General features: G+C 26.3%; 1 protein-coding gene across 1 annotated transcript in view; it reads right to left on the reverse strand.

Annotated features, from left to right (window-relative positions):
• LOC113556991 overlaps window positions 1-24147 on the reverse strand; it is a 39605-nt gene that overhangs the window by 9857 nt on the left and 5601 nt on the right. The window contains exon 2 of the mRNA XM_026962250.1: window positions 793-925. Coding sequence (XP_026818051.1) covers window positions 793-925 — 133 coding nt within the window. The remainder of the gene's footprint in view (window positions 1-792; window positions 926-24147) is intronic.

Genomic DNA, 24147 nt, shown 5'->3' on the forward strand with positions numbered 1-24147 from the left:
TGTAATTTTTCTCCGATAATGAATAGTATTAGTTATTTTTTATATTTATTGTGATTAGTGTAAATCACTTGAAGATGGTGTATTAGTTTTTTTTTATATTTTAATAATATATTAGTTAGGTCTTAATTGTTTTATGTGTTTTTATAGTAAAATGTCTTTTAAAGTGTAAAAACCGCTTATAATACTGTCATAGGTGTGAATGTATGATAGTTAAAGTGTATATTAATATATAAATTGCACTATAATAGCTATATATATTTTCTAAATAGTTGAAATATTTTTTTATACATACCATTTTATACTTATTATAGTTTTATGTTTATGGTAACTTATAAAAAATATACTTTTTTTTTGTTACCATATTATATTATATATAATTGTGAATGATTTTAATGGTAAAAAATGTTTTTAGAGTGTGAGTATAAATAATATAAATATTAGATACCTAAATTATATTTCAAGATATATACAACAAGAATGCGAAAGTGTCTGTAAAACTCTGCAGTGACATATGTGAATATAATTCACTGTCGAGTATATATAATATATACACGATAAGCAATTATCGGTTTAACGCTGAACTGTAAGAGTATACGTGCATACAGAACGGTGATTATCACGTATTCACGTTTTGAGAATAATAATGCTAATGTTATGTAAATAAATGCGATTTGTGAATGTTGGGTTCTTTCCACATTTGATTTAACGGGCATAATTCTTATCAAACGAGAATCATTTATGTAGCCGACAACATACATTATTAAAATAATATAATAACAATAAGTGTAATACCTTGCCCTTGAAACAAACTGATCTTCTGTGAACTACGGAAAGTTTCTTCCACATTCTTCCTAGAACCTAAAAGTTTCCATTTATTTTCTGATATTGGTGACATGGTTCTCGCTGGTTCGTGTTTCTGGATGTCCTGAAAAGTGTTCAGTAATTGTTTTTTAATATTATTATAAATAGTAATATATATAAAAGTTTCAACAATCTATTAATCATTAAACTTGAATTTAATATTCTTAAATAAATAATAGCAAAATATAAATATTTTGGCGTTATTTGTAAAAGTTCAGTAAATTAAAAATAGGACAGTAAAATATATAATGTATTAATATATATTATATAAATATAATATAATATTTATATATATTAATATAGTAAAATAAAAATTAGCAAAAATTAGATTATATTTAACAAATAAAAATATTCAAGTAAAACGTGATATAATATGGTAAAATTATTCGTTGTTATACTATTATTAAAATGGCTTCTGGTTTTGAAAATTTAATTAAAAATTGTTGTTTTTTTTTAATTTTATATAAATTTAATACACGCCGCTGCAATTAATTTTTAAGCCAATAACACTAAATATGTATGATGTATTGCGTGTTAGATAGATGCAGGGGGAGTCCTATTACAGTAAAATAAATTACAAAAAATGACTAAAAACATACGATCCACTTAATAAGACTATTAATTTGCAATAAATAATATAGTTATCCTATAATCTATTATAATATTTAATATAATATAACTAATTAACTATATATTAACCAAATACTACACACGCATATATATATATATATTATATATACGCGTTAGAAAATTAATATTACATTTGACATTTACTATTTCTTTCATTAATGGTTAATAATTTAATTATTAAAACTAAAATAATAATTAAAAACACCAGCCAAAAAAATACAAGATAGTAGTACAGTATGTCTATAATTGGAATATTATTATTTTATATTAAAAAGCAACTCTCTTTCTCTCTTTGTATTCAAAAAATGGTTATGAACAGAGAGTAATCAAATATTATTAAAAACAAATAATTAATTATCGTTTGCTAATCTTAAATAGTACATATTTTTTTTGTAAATACACTTTTTTATACAACTTTAAAAAATTATAAAGTAATTATAAAAATTCATATTTCTATATAATATTATTAATATTAAGTAAAATGTGTGTTTTATTTTTATTCTGTTTATGAAATACATGAAACTAGACCATCCTAATTTTCAAATAGTGTCATGCCTTATTTACTGCAGTGTACTAAGATTAGGTACCTACCATGTAATTATAGTGTAATATTTAAATAAATAATATTTTTTTCAGTATAAAAATTTGTGTACGATTTTTAAAAAAAGCAATTACGAAATAATAATAAAGGGTGTTCCAAAAAGAACACTTTTTTAAATTAGCTAAAAAAATATGGTTACCGATTTAAAAAAAAAAAAACGTTATTTTTGGGACACCCTGTACGTGTTAATTTATAGTTAGATATATTATTTCATCATATTCCTGTATTTTGCGCAACAACGAATATATTTTTTTTCGAATGTTAATTAACTTTTAACTTGAAAGCCACTGAAGACATCAATGGAGACGTCAACATCTGTTGCTATTTTTTTTTTTATTTATCCAAACCAATAATTAAAATTTAATATTATGTAGGCATCTATTTAAGCGTTAAAATATAATACACTGTATAATGTGAACGCGATCCGACCGGACGTCGTCTCCCACATTATTATTTTGTGCACTGCAGTTTTGAAGACAACACATATCGTATGGGCCTATAATATAACCCTTTCGCAAGATAGCTTGGAAAAAAAAGTACGATATACTTGCTAGCTTATAATATCGTAGTTTCCATGGGCAATTTTTGACCGGATCGAGATACGTATTCATCTGATAAATCGTTAAATGTTCATGTAAACAACACGTGTCACAAGATTTATATCAAAAATATGTTTTGGCCTCGAACTATTACTTAGAATTTTTTCGCGGTTACCGTTTGTAATAGCTATTAAGTTACGACCACGGTCATGATCGACCTATCACTTACGTTTTTTTTTCTACGAAAGTCGTTTAAACAATATTTTTCTCTTCTAAATACGTATACAGACGGAGATAATATGATGTGTTTCATATTCGTGGACGTAACAAATAATGCGCGATAATATGATTTAGTGAATCCAAGTGCAGCAGCATCATCAGTCATCACTCACCAGGTACCTACTTCATTCGTTCCGCACGAACTATATGTATAATAAAAAATAACATATGCACATCTAACCGATAACTAAAATAATATTTCTATACGTACGCGCACATGAATATAAGTGTGTGTGTGTATGTGTATATGTGTAATTCGGTGTTTTCTTCGGCAGATGGATTTAGGACGAGCGTCTGTTGTGTAAAAAAACACACTCACGTGTATTTGTGTGTGTGCACAAATGCATAATAGCCCACGCCCGCGGTGCGTCGTCCACACGAGAATCCGTGAGCTAATATATACAATGGGCCTATTGTGGCGCCTACGTCTCCTCGCCGTGTGAACGTGCGCGCTTATCTTCGTCGTCAACGCGCCGCATTGTAATTTCCTCGCCGATTTTATTTATTTTTATTTTTCGTAGACACGCGTACACCACACACATATACACATTCACATATGCATACGGAATTAGGTGCATTTACGTCATTAAAAATAATATATAATATTATGTTGGGTATAGTTTAAACATTGATGCGTTGCCCATTTTCTCGGACAAATATTATCATATTATTATAATATTATATATATATATCACCTAATATACATACATATATATATATATATATATATATATATTATAATATCTCCTCACATCAGTTGTGCGACGTCGACAGTGATGATTTAATAGATATTTCACTCGACGCCCACAATATTACCGCTTGCAATAACCGCGATATGACGGAAGCGGGAAAATATTTTTTAATTTTAATACCTACTAATAGAAAAAAAATATATTAATAATTATTGCTATATGAATACCTAAATGTATACAATATACATTTCATAACCTGAATATAAAATATAAGACTAATAACGATCATAATAATAATATTCCATTTTGGTGGCCTATACCTATATATATTACACATTACAACAGAGATCTTGACTTCGTGACTTATCATAGTGAGAGCATAACTTACTATCTAATATATTTATATAAAATATATAATGATTTATTGGTAACCTATCTATACATATAATACATAGTTGTAGACCTTGCAATATTTTTAGGTATTACAAATAAATGTATTTACATCTGAAAATAATTAATACATACAGGTAGATACATACAAAGAAAACAAAATTCCTGGTCACAAACTAAGTTAAAACTTTAAAATATGTATGATGTATATTGTACAAAATTATTTATTTATTTTGTCTTAATATATATATATAATGTGCTGGAGAATAAGCATTTTTCTATTGTGACTAAATCTAAGTGTCATCTATATTTAACTTGATTATATGAATCTATTTTGTCATAATAATATCAATAGTTTAATACCTACTTATTTTGTTTGAAGTTATTAAACGATATAATTAATGATTATTATTTATTATAGGTACCTACTAGGAGTACTACCTATAATAAAATTATATATGGTAGAAATGTATTATGTTTTCATTAATTGGTTTATTATTATAATATATATGTAAACCAAATAAACCATTATTTATAATTAGTAGGAATTATAAGTATTTAATTATTTTTTTTTATTATAAAGTGTTAACATTAATAGCTAATTAGTTAATTAAAATATTATAATTTTATATATTGAAACTATATATCTACATGTAAACATTCAAATGCATTATAGGTTATCTCGTTTAGCATTCATATTCCATTAACTAGTGAATTATCGTACAATATATTTTTAAATAACTTAATACTTCTATTAAAATACAATGAATTATAATCCATTAATTAATTTACAAAGAGTATTAAATTTGAACATTAATTATGCACTAATTTTTAATAATATTAGTATTATAATGAAACATAATATAAGACATATCATGTCATGTCTGGTAAGTTATTCTGGTACTCGTAAATAAACATTTTATTGTAAATCAATATCACCTCTTTGTAAGTGTAACTGATTTCTAATAATTTTTAACCACAATTTTCGTATTTTTAACCAAATATTTTTTTCCGAAAAATCAAATTTTAAATGGAAGGTATTGTAACAAAGACGTCCTAGCACCAGCAAAAAAGTAGAAGTTGTCCTCAATCAAACTCTTGATGAATGTGTGTGACGATTCACTTTCTATGATAGGGAATTAGTGATCCTAAGTAGATATTTGCTTCTATACAATACTATTTTAATAATATTTTAACATTATTATTAGTTTTTATCACGTAATAATGAAGCATTAATCAGATTTAAAAATATCAACCAATATACTTTTAAAATCATTTTTTGGACTTAATGATTTATAATTACTTTGAAAGTCACAACTCATAATGGTAATACACCAAATGTCAATGGCCAATATTTTACATACAATTTAATGTTCTAACTCACAACACATTTTATAGGTAGTTAAGTAGTTCAAACAACGTTGTTTAGTTGTTGAACTACTATAATAGTGCTACTTAAATAGCTTAGAATTTATATGCAATAAAATTAAAAATTGGTAAAATATGCAAATAAAAAAGAGGAAAAATATAACACTTTTTCACAATTGCTTCGTCAAAAATACTAAAAAATAGTGTTTTTCCACTGGTCTTAAAAAGTGTATAACTGTATTAGAAAATTAGAGAAGTTGTTCACTGGTACTTTATATTTTTGTAATCTTGAATAACAAAAGTTAAAATGAATTTTATTCACCAACAATACTCAATAACACACTTTTCACAATTATACACGAAGACTATGTCAAAACATCTACTAATTATATTGTAGCTAATTAAGTTATAGAATTATCTTGAATATTAAATCGAATCTCTATTTCAGTTATATAACTGTACAAGAATATATGACAAATAAAATAACCACCGTTTATTTTAATACAACATGATTTATGGATATTACAAACAAAAACAGTTATTAGAAGTTGTAAATAAACATACCAATGCATATAAATCTTAGCAATACAGTTCATAAAGTTCAATAGATAATTATAATGTTCTTAATTTTTGTAGGTATAGTAAAACTTCTATTGTCCGTTCAATGAAATATTTTTGAGAACCATTACAAATTAGAACAAATTTTGAATAAGTACTTCCATTTAACTAATTTATCTATAGTAAGAATTTTTGTCTTAGTTAATTTATAGAATGAAAGTTTCAGTATATATACACTATAAATATAAACAGTATTGATAATCGATATTTTTGTTCAGAATATTTAATAACTATGTAATGTAATAATGTGTGTCAATTATTTAAATCTATTTGGTATACTATTTAATAATTTTATATCTTTAAATTTTAATGTATGCTTATTATAATAAGCACCATATGTCACTTTTATTGTTACACGTATTAAAAAATGTTCATGGAATATTTATATTTTATTAATTAAATATATGCATGTAAATCAAAACATAATCGTAATAATATATTGCTTACCTACCGTCGGACAACCATTTCGAATGTAAAACGTATAACCGTATTGTTATGTTATATAGTATATAATACTATAATGTATGGGTGATAAAATTACGATCCTGTATAGGTGGAAGTCAACAGCCGTCAGGGATCATATAATGTATATGATATTATATTGTAATAATGAAGGATGCTTTTATTATTATTGTGTACCTTTATTTACAGCCGTACTCGTGTCACCGCTACATTTAGCTACACACACATTTTATTTTATATATATATATATATATATATACCACTATACAAGTCGACCGCTAATATTTTCGACTCCTGCAGTTTTTACGGCACACCTGTTGTACACACGTCTTTTGACTAATTGATTATTCACAACGGTAGTGACTCGCCGGTATAATATTAATAATATTGTACTAGTATGTTTTACCATGATATTCATCGTAGTGTATAATGTGGGAGGTATGTATTGTATTGTAGTCACACAATTCGTCTGATCTGCATGACTCACCGGTGACAATTATGTATTGATTGATATTTCTGACCAGGTTTATAATGTTTATTTTTTGTTATTTTTATTTTTTTGTTTTTTATTTTAATATCTATTCAATTGTAAGGTGATGCCATACCGAAGTATGTGAATGATACTATACCTGTAAAATTGCCTTTTTCAAAATATACAAAACAGGGTGATTGGGCGGAAACTTTAGAAAAAATAATTGTAGTGTTAGCTGTTAGTTAAGTAATATTATAGACTATAGTGTTTATTATAATAATAAGTTATTAAACAATGAAAATAACGTTATTTTTTAGGTCCATATTTCTTTAAATATTGAATTACTTGTATACTTAACACTATATATAGATATGTGCGTATGTACTTCTTATTTTATTATTATTATAGGTATACTGATTATAATTTTATTTTGAGCGAAAACTGTTAGTTTTAATTTTAATCTTTTGCTTCAGAAAATTTTCATATAATTAACTTAAATTTACAAAAATTGGTTAAGAAAAAAAGTATCTTACGAGTTACGATTAAATTATCATCCTGCGTAAGTCTATGAATAAAACACGTACAAACGAAGTGACTGTAGGAATAACAGAGTTAGAAAATAGAAATATAATATGAATTAGGAATGATCTGAGAGACCTCACACAATGTACATTTTGCACAGGTTTTCAAGTCACGTTTTTGGTAAATAATAATAAAAAAGAAACAATTTGTCTTTTTTTTGGCTATTTTACATGCGTTTTGAGTTCAGACAATCATGAATTTCCAAACATTGAACGTATTTTACGTGCATTAGTGCTTATTACTCTACATGAGATCATACCATGAATATTACCAGTATATACATTATACATAGGGAATATGAGTATATAATATATACATTTCCAATACTCTTATTTTTATATGCATATATAGCATATATAATTATGACTCGCTATGAAAGCGATACAATATACGTAACAATAATTATAATCGTTATTTGTAGCTAATAATTAGCCAATAGGTTATTTTAGGACTTTAGGTTAATCATTTTTTGTTATGAAATTTTAAAATGCTATATTCAAATATAATAACAATCCTATTGGTATTTTTTTATTTAAGTTTCGTCATATTTTTATAATGTTTTATAATAAAGGCCGCGCACTGTTATATGTATATTCAGTGTCGTAGTCTAATAATAGCATGTACCATTAAAAAAGCCGTAACAAGTTATAAAAATGAGAAAACAAGAGTATTATAGTGCATTTTTTATTAGTACCATGATCCATAGTGACCACACTGCATATTATGATCTAACGGGTTTTCCATTTAGAAACGGATTATATTACATGCAGTATGTAATATGTATAATGTATACATAATATTATATTATATTAAAATTTATATTATTTATTAAATTTTTAAATAATATATCACAAACCTTCCACCTTTTAAAATTTTTTAATAGTAAAATAAAAACTATAATAAAAAATGATGTATACAATATATACTTACGTAATTATAAAATAATAGCCATATAAAACAAATTAATGATAAAATAATATTAATTAAATGTGTGATATAATTTTAAACTTCGAATCCATCAATAGGTACTTACTTATATTTATAAAAAAAAATAATTATGTAGGTATATATTGTTATGAAAGAGAGAAAAATAAACATTCTGTTATATCTGTAAAAAAAATAGATAATACCTAATATATTACAGTTCAGTGGTGTGACTTTAATTCCTTGTAAGTTAAAATACCGATATATTATACTGATGAGATGATTCTTTGGTTGATCGTGTTGGATTTAATTAACATTAAATTTGATATGTTTGAAATTAATATCGATGCTCTCAAATTATTATCCTACATCGTCACATATTATCATAAATTGTTATTCATTACTGGCTAAAACGCCTGAATCCTGCTGCTGAACTTATAGTAACATGTTTAAATAACCTAAAATAGTGGTTTTAAAATACATACATCTACTCATGAATGATATAGAACAATAATAATATATTTTATATATCATATATTGTTTATATTTAATTTGTTATTTATCTTCACTCTTGAACTGCTTATCAATTAGTAATATATACAATATACATAATATATAAAGTATATATAGTGTATAATATTTATGACATGATTAATATAAAATGAAAATCCGTCAAATATCTTTATTAAATTATATTCGGCCGTTGGAAATATCGTTAGCTTTAGTTTAAAGTACCTGCATACAAGATACAATACAGTACCTATAATCTATATATAGTTACAAACACATTTGATTCTATCACTAGAGGACCATCTCATATAATACTAATAAATCAATATATTTCAAATAGATATATATTATATTAAGTAGGTAAACATTTAATTTGATTCTTGTGTATTTGTGCTATCTAAATGCAGGTGTACGTTGTAAATATTATTGAAAAAAAAAATTATTTTGGTAATTGTGTCCAACGCGTAAATATATTATTTCATCTCAATATTGAATTTCGTAAAAAAAAAATTATGTACAAATAATTTATTTACTTTGAATATTTTCCATATGGGTTTATTTTATATTAATATTGTTTTAAATTTTAATAATATAATATTACATTAATTTTTCCTCGCCTCTTCACCACCTCACACCAAAATCGAGTGCGTATTATAAAAAAAATATCGAATTTGGTATATGATATACGTATGTATAATTTCAAGTTATATCTTTATACTAAACAGCACTGCTTATATAATATAAAAAAAACAATGAAATGAAATATATTTTGAATGCCTATGATGGTGTATAAATACAAATATTATGTTGTAACTATATAAAATATTAACGGAAGAAACTTCATAAAAATTGCCCTCGTAGACAAGAAATGTGTCACGGTAACAAATTCAAAAACATTATTTAGTAATAATTATAATAGTCATAATAATACAATTTATTTCATTCAAAATTGTATGGCATCAACTTTATAGTATAATTCAATAAAACGTCAGACATCCAAGCTTATTGTTGTGCAGGCACTATATACCCGAGGCGCCTACGTTCGACATAGGTCGAATAATATTATTACTGTCACATTATAAAAAGAATAGAAGGGAACTTAAAGTAATCATAAAAATAATAATTAAACACTCATACTTTTGTTGTTATAAATTCAATGGCCAGAAGACGCCGAGACAAGGACACAAGCGGAAGGAACAGATAGGTTAAAATGCACAGAAGTTTGATTAGTTATTATTTTTGTCGATTCTCCAATGGACATTCGTTACGCCCAACTCAGAATGCCTTGAACTGTTAGTACTTTGCTACTTCAAAAAAAAATTGTTTGATATATCAAATAATAATAAGATCATAGTAATTATTTAGAAAGTATAAGTAGAAAACCTAGAGTATATAATATGTATAATGCATATTATGTATTATAGATATCGGAAAAGATTCATATAGGCTATAATTATGTTACAAAAAAAAAAAAAAACCAAAGAAATCCATTCAATGAAAAACTTGTTTTTATTAGATAGGTACTCGGGTATTTTAAGTAATAACAATATGCGGATCTGATTTATCACCGATTTTCAGCGTTCAATACTAACTAAATCAATAATATGAACTTAAAAATTAAATGTTTATCTGAAATACGACGTAATTAATTATCAATGTATACATAATTATCGGTCGATAAGTAACGATAGCAATGATTATGTATGTAAATAATAACTTATATCTGCCTGCGATTAATGATGGTAATATATTGTTCATACATTTTATAATAATAATATTATACATCGTTATAAAATGTATATAATTATTATATTTTCAATCGTTTGCACATAATAATGCTGACATGTCGGCGTGAATAATCAAAAAAAATTATTATTGATTAAAAACCTGTAAATTATACTATTAATTATTTAAATAATATGAGCTTATACTTTATAAAAAACTTCTAACATATAATATAAATAGGTTTAATTACATAGGACTTATATTGTATTATTCTGTTTGTATACACAATAATATGTATAATTATATTATATGACATTATTAAGACCATTATAATGTAATGTGATATATTTTGTTTTCTATTAGGATATTCTTAAACGCCATTTTAAAATCGATTGTACATACTTCATTTAACATAAACAGTAGAGGCTAATGAAGTGTAAAGGTTATTTTTTAGTTCAAAATGAAAAAATTATGTTCCTATTCGACGCGTTTGCTCATCACATATATGACGGTGGTATACTTATACTATTATATACACATACAACGATGGGCTATATGCTTTCCGGTTTCTTTTTTGGTTTTATTTTTTTCAACGCATAAATATTTACGGTCAAACCATTCGATTACCACCGCAATAGAAAAAAAATAAGTACATTAAACATCCCCTTTATCTTTATCTTGACAAAACCCAAATAAATAGATTTTTCGTGATTCTTGTTTGTATTCCATTATTCATTATTTTAAGTCAATAATGATACTTATTTTTTTTTAAATATCAAAGTAGTAAAGTACTCACTATCTAGACACTAAATACTTAAAAATAAAAATTCTAAATATTTATAAATTTTTTCCGACTTTAAAACAATATTACAAAGCTTATATTCTTTGTATGTTTTACGGGTACGACATTTAATTATTGACGTTTCTTCCAATGTGCATTATAACGACCATAAATATTATCTAGTTAATACTATCATTCCGTATGAGTAGAGCTTAATAAATGAACGACGAGCACACATAAATAGAGATTTATATGGTTTTGGTGTAATCACCATCCCATTTATGAAACAGGATCGTGAATGAGAATTTTTAATTCGGCAATAAGATAGTAACTTGTGGTACAGTATGATGTATAATTATTGTTAGACTATTGCTATACACAATACTACATTAAAATCTTAATTGAACACGCGGCGTGGTAGGACATAATATATACATGATTGCATTGAACAAGTATGTATAGTCATAGTGTGTCTGAGTACAACAATGCGACTTCCGATGAATGGATAATATAGACGTCGACTGTCATCTCGGCCACATATTGTATAATGCGCTCGTGCACTTTTGTCGTTTTATGTGTAGGTATCTATAATACGTGTGTACGTATGTACACGGTAGTACCACAATAATGAAATCGTTTTTGTCAATTATAATAATATGTTGTTGTCGTGTTCGATAATTATTTAAAAAAAACCTGTTGTAGTAGATACTAATACTAATGCACATTTATATAGACGCGAAAGAACATAGGATTATAATTTATTGTAAACTGCAAAGTACGCCATAATAAATGAATTGTTATATAAACAACGCCGGAGTGTAGCTTAGAAACTATAAATTTAATGCCCTCCTCCCCAAATGAAGCCATTTGACCAAAAACGTTCTCGAGAGATTTGACATATTATACCATTGATTTTGATATTACACCCGATTCTAAATTCAGACACCCGATCTTCACCTGTCAGTCACCACTACAGAATTTTAAAAATCATTATCATTTACATTTGAATGTCTTTAATTTTAACACTTGAGATGTTTATAATATATTCCAATAATATTGAATTTCTCTTTATAAACGTATAATAACACTACTATGCCATAAAATAAATTTTTCGAAAATCATAAGACGACGACCAATAAGAGGGAATACTCAAAAGTATTATATTTTGGCATAAAAACTTAAATTTTATTTGTTTAATATTCAAAAACTACATCTAAACTCGAATACATTTACATATATATTATATATTATGATATATATTGTGTAGTTATTATTTTTTGCTTCGATTGAAACATCGAGTGGTTTAGTCTAAAACTTCATCTCGGCGTAAAATTCATCGCGTCACTATGCATACATTGGAATAATCTGTAATATAAAATAAACTGATGAATAATACGCGTACGCGCGATGCGGTAATAACAATTATACGAAAACAATATGCTAATTTTTATCGAACAGATTGAAAATGGATTCACCCAGTGACCTTTACATATGACGGTGCTGTCGGCGTACCGCGAATTCAAATGCGATTACATCGTGGTATATTATCTTGTCTTATCTGAAGTATAAATTGCATGGTATAAATATAAATAAACATACGCGTAATTATAAGAATCTTATCGTGTATTTGTATTTCATTTTTTCAGGACAATCTTACTGGGAATGGAAAAAGCGATTTCTGCGTTTATTTTCCTATTAGAGCCAACAGGTCGTCCTTCAATTTTGGACATTATTTAGAATTTTACCGAGAAACCGGAAAATACGTTTTGACGCGAGTGTCTATTGTATATACCTACACGTCTACGTTTACGACTGACCTATATCCGTCCAGACCGAGTTAATGTAAATAATCATATTTTATCTGCGGCCTTATGGTGCGGCGCTATATATATTACGCGGAATCCCGATGATGCATCAGCATCACAATAATGTTTTACAAAGTACGATATGCAGTTTGTATTGTAACTTCAAAGCAAAAATGAATGCGAATCGTAAGAATTAATATTAGGTTTTGGCTATGAAATTTGCCCCGAAAGTTATTATAAATACCCATAAATCCCATTAATTTACATGTATTATATTATATGAGTATATGTTGACCTAGATCCGTAAATCCGTACATCAAAATTTAACATAATTCATACAATAATAATTACCATACAGAAATGTACAAATCATTTAATATTTATGTATAAATATTTTATTATATAGATTCAGTAGATTAACTAATAAAGATAAACAATGTAAAAGTCTAAGCGATACAACTCAATTATTATGATACTAAAACATCGAACACACGTGGTACATGATTTTTATCAATTTTTTTTCTTATTAAGATATCCAATGAATTTAAATTATGTGTTTTTAATACGATATTTGGCGATGTAGATTAATATAATTTATTGCTTTAAATTATGTAATTAGCTATCTTGCAATTTTTTTGTGTACTAACGTCTATAAAGGTCAATACAACCTTTTCCACTTCAAGACTGTTCATATAAAGGTTACTACTATATTTTTATCTTTAATACTAAATTATAAAAACATTATATAATTTTATTGATTACATATATTTACATAAATATGTATAATAATATTACATAAAGACGTATAATACTAAACTTTTAAGTTATAATATTAAATTGATCAATACTTAGATAAGTTTTATTAGTTATGTGATATAGCTATGTTTATTTTTCATATAAAAATACAAGTTTTTTAACACTGTTGGCCTACTACTAAATAGGTAATTTATCATATTAAGCGGGCCATTGTATTTTAAAGGTCAGACTTAATGTAATTTATTAGTTAATTTTAATTTAAATCTGTTAAGTTTTAAAAATAATTTTACGTTATTTTATATTAATAGATACCTAATAAAATAGCTAAACAAATGTTTAAAAAAAAATAGGTATAGTTTTTACAAGTCATTATATAAGACGTATAAATCATGATATTCTATTGACGATTTTAAACTAAGTACTTATTATTAATAATAATATTAGACAATTGGAAAAGACGAGTTTATATTTGATTTCCATTAAATTACCATTACATTCATAGAAAAAGTTCAATAAGTTAATTTTTAGTTTCAATTATAATCTGATATATTATGATTTGTGAATTACACGATTTAGTATTCTATGATATGTTGTAAATTACACATCGACAGTTAGCTTTTACAGCGGTTCAGTGGTCACTGGTCAGTGCCGGTCGCCAGAAAGTCTTTCAGTTTTTGTAGTGATCTAAAATGGCAGCTGAAATACAGCCAACAATGTATAGTAAAAATGTTGTAAAGACTCATAAAAAGTAGCATTTATACATAAGAGTGTTTTAACTGCATCGAACTCTGATGGTTTATTTCAGTGCGCGGGACTTTATAGCTACACGCAAATTGGTCCTAAAGAGGCTATTAATACTGTCCAGTGAATAATAATACTCGTATATTAGTAATAATGACGGGAATAAAATTAAAATGTTATTAGATGTTATTTCAGAAAAAGGTGTTAAGGCTTATAAAACTATTCTAACGAATGTCCAATTTTCTATGAGAAAAAATAACGTATATGGTGCGCATATTTTCATAATACATATTATATTATTATTGTATAGTGATACTATTGATAGTAATAAAATTGTATTGAATTAATTTATGTAATCAAATGTATAATTATTAAGTATGCTGTTTATATGTTTCAAATAATTTGAGATATTGCAGATACCACTTAATAAAAGTAAAAATATCGATATTAATAATTATTTAATCGTGTTTCTTTAAGTTACGTTTTTAAATATATTATAAACACAATTATTATTCTAATAATATTTTGTTTATAAAAAAGTTGGAATTATTTAAATGATAGTTTTAATTTTTGCATACTAATTTAATGTGATATTGATGATTTTATATTACATGATTGGTGCAGCAAATGTAAATTTTATGAACGATATCGTTGATTATAACGGGAGACACTTTTTTTGTTATTTTTTTTTCTTTTAGTTTCGTGATGATATAAGACAGAGTATAATATTTGTATTGTTAAATTTCAATGGAATAATTTAAATTGAGTATTACAAATTACTCTGAAAAAAATAATAAAAATTAAGTTTATTCAATTGTACAATTGTCAGTATTAATTAAAAATTGTCAATTTTTTTTTTTAAACATTAAAAATGTGATAATTGTTTTGAAAAATACTAAAGTAATTATTTTACTGTATATTATAATATAATAATGTAAATGTATATTTACAATGACCAATGTACATCAAAAAAATATATAATATGAACAAAAAGATCTGAATTTACTTCGAGTCATATGAGATTATACGCTTAATAAAAAAAATGCAATAATAATTAAAATTCTAAAACAACGATGGGAAAATTTAACTGCAATTTTTACTGCTCAGCAAATTACCATACGCATAATGCTTGTTTTATTGGCACCACTATTTTTATTGTTTCATGAAGAACAAATAAATTATTTGCGAAGTATACTTATTTTGTCTATACCAAGAATAAATAATTATTATACGAATAAGAACATATTTTGCAAGTACCTATAGCTATCTTTATGTCTATAATGTGTATTATGTATATTTTCATATTATATACATAGGGCGATTTTTTTAAAAGTAAACACTCAATTTTCTCAAAAATTATTAACGTTTTTAGAAATATTTTTATACATAATTTGAAGTTGTTGCAAAATAATATTTTTGAAAAATACACTAATTTTTACTATACTTTTATCGGTATAAATTTTAAATTTTAAATTATTTTGAATTGCAGCACACATTTTTTGGAAAGTAATTTGTATATAATATATATAAAATCGTATTTTTAAATAATAGTTAATAAGTAATTAAGTTAATCTTAACTGTGTAGTAGATCAACATTTTATGGGGTAACTTTAAAAACTTATAACTAAGGCTGAACACTTTTAGTACTACAAAAATTTAAAATTTTCTGTACCTAAAAAAAAAATATATCCAATGTTTTATTATTTGATATAATAATATTAAGAAGTATCTAATAAAATAATAATATTTTGAAAAAGATAATTAAATTTAATAAAAACTTGAAAAATCAATTTCTTATTTGTTATCTACATTATAATGTACGTAACAAAAATACTTCGTAATAGCGTTTAAAATATTTACATATGACACGGTCGTGTTAATATGGTTTTTTCATATCACTATACCAGACCAAATACAATCATATTTCAAAAGTTATTGTTTTTATACCTACAATCCGCCAAATTTTGTATTTGTTAAAGTTTTATTTGTCTAATATCAAACTACAATATTGTATAAAAAAAAATAGAAAAATATGTACTTAATTTCTACTAGGTATAAGTGGTAAATTATGCAAATTTATGCAAAATTAAATTTCAAACATAGGTATAGTGTTATTTAACACAATTATAGATAACTTTGTTCTGTGACCTTTCTAAACAAATATTGAAAAATTTGAATTCCTCGTCATATTAGTTATGAATGTATAACTTTTTAAGTACCTATACTTATATTCCGATGTTCGTTCAAAATTAAGTTTTTAAGTATTAAAATTATCAGAAAAAAAATATATTCTGTTTTGGAATAATGAAGTAAAATGTATGCTATAATTCAAAAATGTAAAAACTAAAAAAATATGACAAATTTTTTTAAAAATGTTTTTTTGACTACAAATTATATAAAAAAAACTATTTTCAAAAGCATTAATGCTTTTCGAGAAAATAAAGCATTTACATTTAAAAGAATCGCCTTGTATATTTACCTTCTCTATACATACTATACATATACTCGTATATATATATATATTTATTCTATATACTTTAGATCTACTATCATAATGATCCGTCCTATTATTCAGAAATAATAATAATATGAAAACAATAGTCGCGTCGACATACTATATTCATTGAGCCCGTGATTCATATGCGGTTACCTGTCACAGGTATAACCGACAAATATATTCTATTGATTAATAGTAGGCAAGTCAACACAAAATGTAGTCAGTAGAACTGGTCGGAATTTCTAATATCATTGTATTTACGAAATATTGTTTTTAAAGACGATACGAAGGATAAAACAAAAACAAAAAACACAATAGCGTTAAATTTGCCGAATAATTTGTGTTACGTTCAACTGGGCGTCAGTCGGTCATCAGCCATAATAAATTAAACAAAAAATTTCACTAAAATACTGTTCTCGGAATAATTCGATCGCTGCACGTCTTCTCGGTCATATTACAATAATAATATCCATTAACCACCGTATTATGTACGTTACCGTTTTATTAGGGTCGTAAAAAATGCACCTCTGTATAATTTCCTCGATCGACTAAACTACTATGCATAGCTGCTGTCTGCTGCTGATGCAATCGTTCCGCGAGTCGTATACCCGTCGCTCTGCAACCTATATAACATGGGTAATGTCTCTGCAGACACCATAAAAACGTACCTATTTATTTCGTGTCTTGTCGACTTCTGCAGATGACTAATTTCGATTGTGTTCGACCAATTTTACTGGCCGGCACATGTATACCCGGCGATCGAGGGTGTTTTTACGATCGTCTCTCAAACTTTCACCGTGCAATAATTAAAAGTACGTACGATGTCAATCCATTGGGGTCGAAGAATGACGTACTTATATTTTATATTTTGATACTACCGGCTCTATATATATCATGATATGAGTGATATGACGTCATCTTTGTACAATAGGTATACATATCACACACACATGGCGACTTCTGACAAAGCTCCGCCGGCCGCTGTAATATAATAAATACCTATACACATATTTTATGTCTGGTCGGCCTATTTGAATATCGCGTACGTATAAAAACGCTTCCGTCGTCTTAATGGGTGGTCGGACAATCTTATTAAATCAAATATAATTATCTAACACGCGGTCGTCACTCGTCGTGTAGTGTGTATGGTAGATATAATATGTGTAATAATATGTAGATAATAGGTGGGTACGTACACTGTGCTTTGCGGTAATAACCGTGCGGTCGCGGGCGGTTAAACCATATATAATATATAATGTAATATTATGTGTTCACGAGTTCCTCCCCCTTCGTGTATAACGGAGGATCATTTTTGTGTCAGTGTCATACAACTGCGAGCGTACCCGACGTACCTATAGGTGGATGCGCGTGTTTTTTTTCTTCACTCTTTTTACATTAATTTTAAACTCGTTATAAGTACGTACGTGATTACAGAACGATGGCTCGGACGATAAAAAGAAGGAGGAGAAAGGTCGAGCGTGTGCCGTCTAGCTATACATACAATACTGCTGCAGGTCTCGGTGCATAGGGAATGTATCTGGAACAACCCCTGTATAAAAATCGTGTTCTTTACACTATGTGTATAAATGTATATATGTATATATCTATACATAAATGCGTGTGAAATGAATTCACGCATTGACGACCGGTAGGTATATGTAACGGCGTGACGCGTTGTGTATATATAGTTATTAGTTTATTACATTCCAATTAAAATTCAAAGGTTAACCGATAGGGCTTACTTATGATGTTTCAATTTAATTTAGTACGATTAAACGAGATTCTCTACAGTAAACGCGTCTAATCTGTTTCTAATTGTATTATTTCGTTTATTACATTATTAACAATAAAAACCTATGTATCGTAAGTATAATTTATAATTTATAAATTATAAACATACAGGTGTTATACAATTGTATGGTAAATAGTTATTTTTTTTTATTCAGCTATAAGAAAAATTGTAATCCTTAAAACTTAACACATTGGTGAAGAGATTATGTTTTTTATGCTCACGAATTAATAGGTTGTAGCTTTTAAGTATAATTACATCAGTACTATAATTATAAATATTGTGTAATAATAGGTATATTTATATGGTTTAGCAGTCTTTCGATTTGAGACTTCAGTTATTATAATTATTAATCAATTGATTTAAAACAACACATAGAAAGAAAATTTAAGTACAATTTTGATTGATATTTCATATTTTTAAAATATTTAAATTGTTAATTACAAAGTAAGGATAAAATCTGTAATTTTTAATGTAAAAATTAATTCATCAGCATTTTATTAAGTGTACATAATTAATATACGGGTACAATTGTTTATTGTATTCGTATTCAGTACTCAGCAGTAGCACATTTGGATAAATAAAGAAACAATCTAATTACACAACATGTCAGTCATTGTCAGAAACCTTATGGCACGGGTTGTTGGAGTTCATATATTAATGAAATATTGTAAGTCTCAATATTAATTTTGTACTAATAATAATCGTGTCTATATTGTATTAATTTATAATTTTTTTTTTACTCAAGTTGTATAGGTTATCTATATAATTACAAAACAATTAACGGCAAAATATTAAATGTTATGTATTAATTTCAAAAGAAAACATTACTCTACAACATCTATTTAGACACACTCGTTAGTTTAAAATAAAAATATTTAACTATATTATTTTCGCGAAAAGAAATACAAGTGCCAAAAATATTTTATAATATATAATTGAATATTTTAATATAACGTCAAAAGAAAAAGAAACCGTAAACACTAAAAAATTGACATTAATATATCGTTTGAATTTTTTTAATGACAAATTTATAATCTCTGTAGTTAACATCATAAAATCTAATTATTCGTTATTTATTGTCTGAGATTTTCGTAAACGAACTAACATTTTTTTGTCAGTCACTATGCCACTGCTTTAAAAATATTTTAATAACATTTTGTTTTACTATTTATATCGAACGTGTACCGTTTGACTACATATATACAATTTGAGTGACATTATTGTGGCGATAGATTTTAAAGAAAAAACACAATTCAAAACCTATTGCCATTCATAAATCGAACTGCATTAGTAATGGGTTAATCAATATCGATCTGTTTTAGATGTAGGTACAGCTCGTGATTTTTAACGGTCCTATTTTCAATGTTTTAATACCTATAACACGAATTTCCGACGGTCTTGAACTACGTGTTACGTATTTACGTATAATAATATATATCTTGTACAATTGGGATATTATTCGTGAAAAAGTTGTATATGCATATAAATACTACCTGTATAATATTAGTTGAGACAAGATCACTTAAATCATTACAGTACGAATTTCGTTCTTTGTCAGCCCCCATATAGCGTACGGTTATTTGGAACGTAAAAAAAAAAAGTTTTAAAAAATACTCCAATAGACGAAAAATCGACATTCATAGAACAAAGTCGAATCGTGCTAAAATAAAAATAAAATCAAACGAAAGGAATGAAGTAAACAATAAAAATAATAAAAACCGTTTTAGTTATTACCATGGTCAAGTAAAAATTGTCCTGAATTACGTACGTGTATATTACGAATATGTACTATATATATATATATATACACACATTCTTTTTGAAACCCATTAGTCATTTTCCTATTCATTTGTAAAACAGTATGTGCGTGTATGTGTATTATGTTGTGTGTTATTGGAACAGCTGAAAAGCGTTAATAGTTTGTGTGACCCCGACAAACCAGAAACCGTGACAATAAACACGTCGTCGTCGCCGTCGCGGTCGTCTGGGAGGGTTTGGGGATGGTTTGTAAAAATGTAGAAAAAATGTACATAGGAAGCTCGGTTTAATACATAAGCTGCAACAAGGGAAACTGACCAACAATAGATATCATTTGTCACGACACTAGTTTGCAGCGCCCCGTCGCCCCCTCCCCATCAAACGTATAAATCAACTAGAAACTCCAAATAAACTGCCAGTTGACATATAATATTAAATTTTATTATTAATTTGATCCGCTATAACAACCGATACATGCATTCTCGTTTTGGGCGAATATTTGTCGACTCGCCGTGCTTTTCCGCGGTTGATAGAACTTTGCACTCTGAAAAGTCTGAACAAAAGTCATGAAATCCGGACAACGCTATATATCATAAACTAAAATTGTTACGGTGATATAATATTATAGGCTTTTGAAGAAGAAAAGGTCTGGAAAACGTTTTGGTCTTGTGCTCCTAGGCTAAGAGTCCTAGCTGCAGTTTGCTCTAGTTGTCGACTCTCCATACGATTTATTTTTCAAAACTTTTCTGTTTTATTTACAGTTACATGTTAACATAAATTATGTCATTTGTGCAAGCTATTTGTCAAAATTTAAAGAAGAAGGACATCGGCGATTTCTGTTTGGTTGCTGAAATAGTAAGTTAATCGATTTAACGAGTATATTTATATTCCTTAAACTAACCTAATCTTCATATTATAAATTATGTAAAATAATAATACTTCGGGAGTAACCACGTGAGAAAGATCTAATAAGCAGTGGGTTCAGATCGAGGTACATCCATTAATATTTTTATCCACCAATTGTTTTTTGATAAAAAAATGTAGAATAACAATAAATCGAGGGAACGTAAAAACAGCATAGTTTGATTAATTTTGCACACACTAAACTAATGTTTTACATGTCTTCTTGTTAAAAATTATTCAGTGATCATATTCAATTTAAATAATAAATGTATTATAAAATAGTTAAATGTGGTAAACAATTTCTTTGATTAGATTTCAAGACTTAACATGGTTATAACTGACAGAAAAAAAACTAAAAAATCTGTAGCCATATGGTCACGCGGAATATAATTTTAGTTTTTTTATTGTGTGTTTTTCAAATGTAATGTTTTTTAATTCCAATTCCACGCATAGGTAGACACATTAAACATTTTATATTAATTATATATTAAACTGACTTGGTTCTTCATTTTCTTCCCCATAATATATTATAGGGTCGAATCGTCATAATTTTGACATTCTAATCCCTTTATTCGAACAGTAACGAATTGAAGGGATTACGGTTTAGAAATTCATATATAATAACCTATTTTTAAACTCTTTTGAAATTAAAAAAGAATTAACTTAATGACCTTTTTTATATGTACATATATTTATTTTATACTAATAATATACTTAAAAGCCAAATTCCAGTTATATGTTTCATAGTAAAACCAAAGAAAAAATATATAAAATATGTTCTATTGGTAAAATATTTATAAATTTTATTTTTTTTACATCATACTTAGACATTGAGTATACTTCATAAATAAAATAGCAAGTAAAGCTTTTCGAGTGTGTTCTATGCATATACATTTGAATGGTTAATATTGTAAAATGAATCCACAAAAATCGTTAGGTTTACGTAACTAATTGAATATTACTAGCTTATAAAAAATCTCAATGACTCATAACTAATAAATTTACAGAAAGATAAATTAATCTGTGGCAAAATACATTTTTTAAGAACACCGACTACACGATTTTTCATTGTAATTAATAATACACAAGTATTCTTGAGGCAATTAAATACCTAACACTTATGTAAATTCATTAGATAGACTTATATTTTACGCCATTGGTTCAAGCAAAGTAAACAATATAAAATTAGGTACTTCCAAGTTCATAATTTATTAGAAATATTTATGTTTATATGTATTTATATTTATTTTAATTTGTGCACATAATACGCGAAACATTGATTATGATCGTCATAGTTTTATAATATAATGTGTCTCGAAATAGTCGTATTGTGATTCCACGACGGATAAATTACATTATTTTTTTTTTATTATTTAAAATAACGTTTTTGTTATGAGCCATACGACTGATGTACTGACACCTATGGTTTCCACGTACAAACTGCATACGTGAGAAAAAGTACATTCACCTGTAGGTGATTCTCGCTCAACGCGTCTTGTATATATAGGTAGCATGACTTGAACTTGCTTTCTGTTAGACGTTTCTTTGTGGATAAATGCTTATTTACGTGACTATCAGACTATTAATATACCTATAACATATATATCGTTCGATTACGCATTATGCGTATTATTATTTATTTTCTTTTTTGCCGACATAATAATATAAAGACATTTGAAAAATTGTTCAAATACGCCGCCTTGACCCGATCAGACGGCTTAACCACTCTGGAATTCACTTGTTACTCACATATAATTAGTACAATAAATCTTTCGTGTCTTTTGAATAGTCGCCATTCGATTTAGGCCGAATTACCATAAAAAAATAATGTGTTGTCTGAGCATTTTTTAAAAATAATTTCACAATTATAAATTTAGTTTAAAAAAAGAGCACAAAAACCTACACAAAGGTACATAGGATTATGGAAAAATAAAATTAGAAAATAAACCATACCATTTCTATAATGCTAATATAATAATATGTGAACGTGTAGATATTATATTGTATTTGGATTGAATTTATTACATTTGTATTATATTTTATTAAAATAAAGTTTTCATAAATATTAGTCTCATATAGTAAATACCTAGTTATTATTCATATGTCTTTCATGTTTATGCTATATTTAAATTACACATTCATAAAAATTAATAATGCTGTTATAATAATATGGTATACTCAAGTGGAGACAAAAAAAAAAAATCTTCAATAGATAATTGTTACCATTCATTATAATACAACTAATATTTTTATTTTTGAATTATGTCATTATCAATTATAAAATTACAAACAGAGTATTAAGTACCTAATTATTACTTGTGAAAAAATATTATTTGTATTATCTCATTAACTTATAAACTGACAAAATTAATAAGTATTTAATATAAGCTCGAAGATTAAAAGAAGTTTGCAAACATTGATAAATTCCATTGTAATTGTTCATTGTGATTTAAATTTCATT

Source organism: Rhopalosiphum maidis, chromosome 4, assembly GCF_003676215.2.
Source record: "Rhopalosiphum maidis isolate BTI-1 chromosome 4, ASM367621v3, whole genome shotgun sequence".
Classification (NCBI taxonomy): Eukaryota; Metazoa; Arthropoda; class Insecta; order Hemiptera; family Aphididae; genus Rhopalosiphum; species Rhopalosiphum maidis.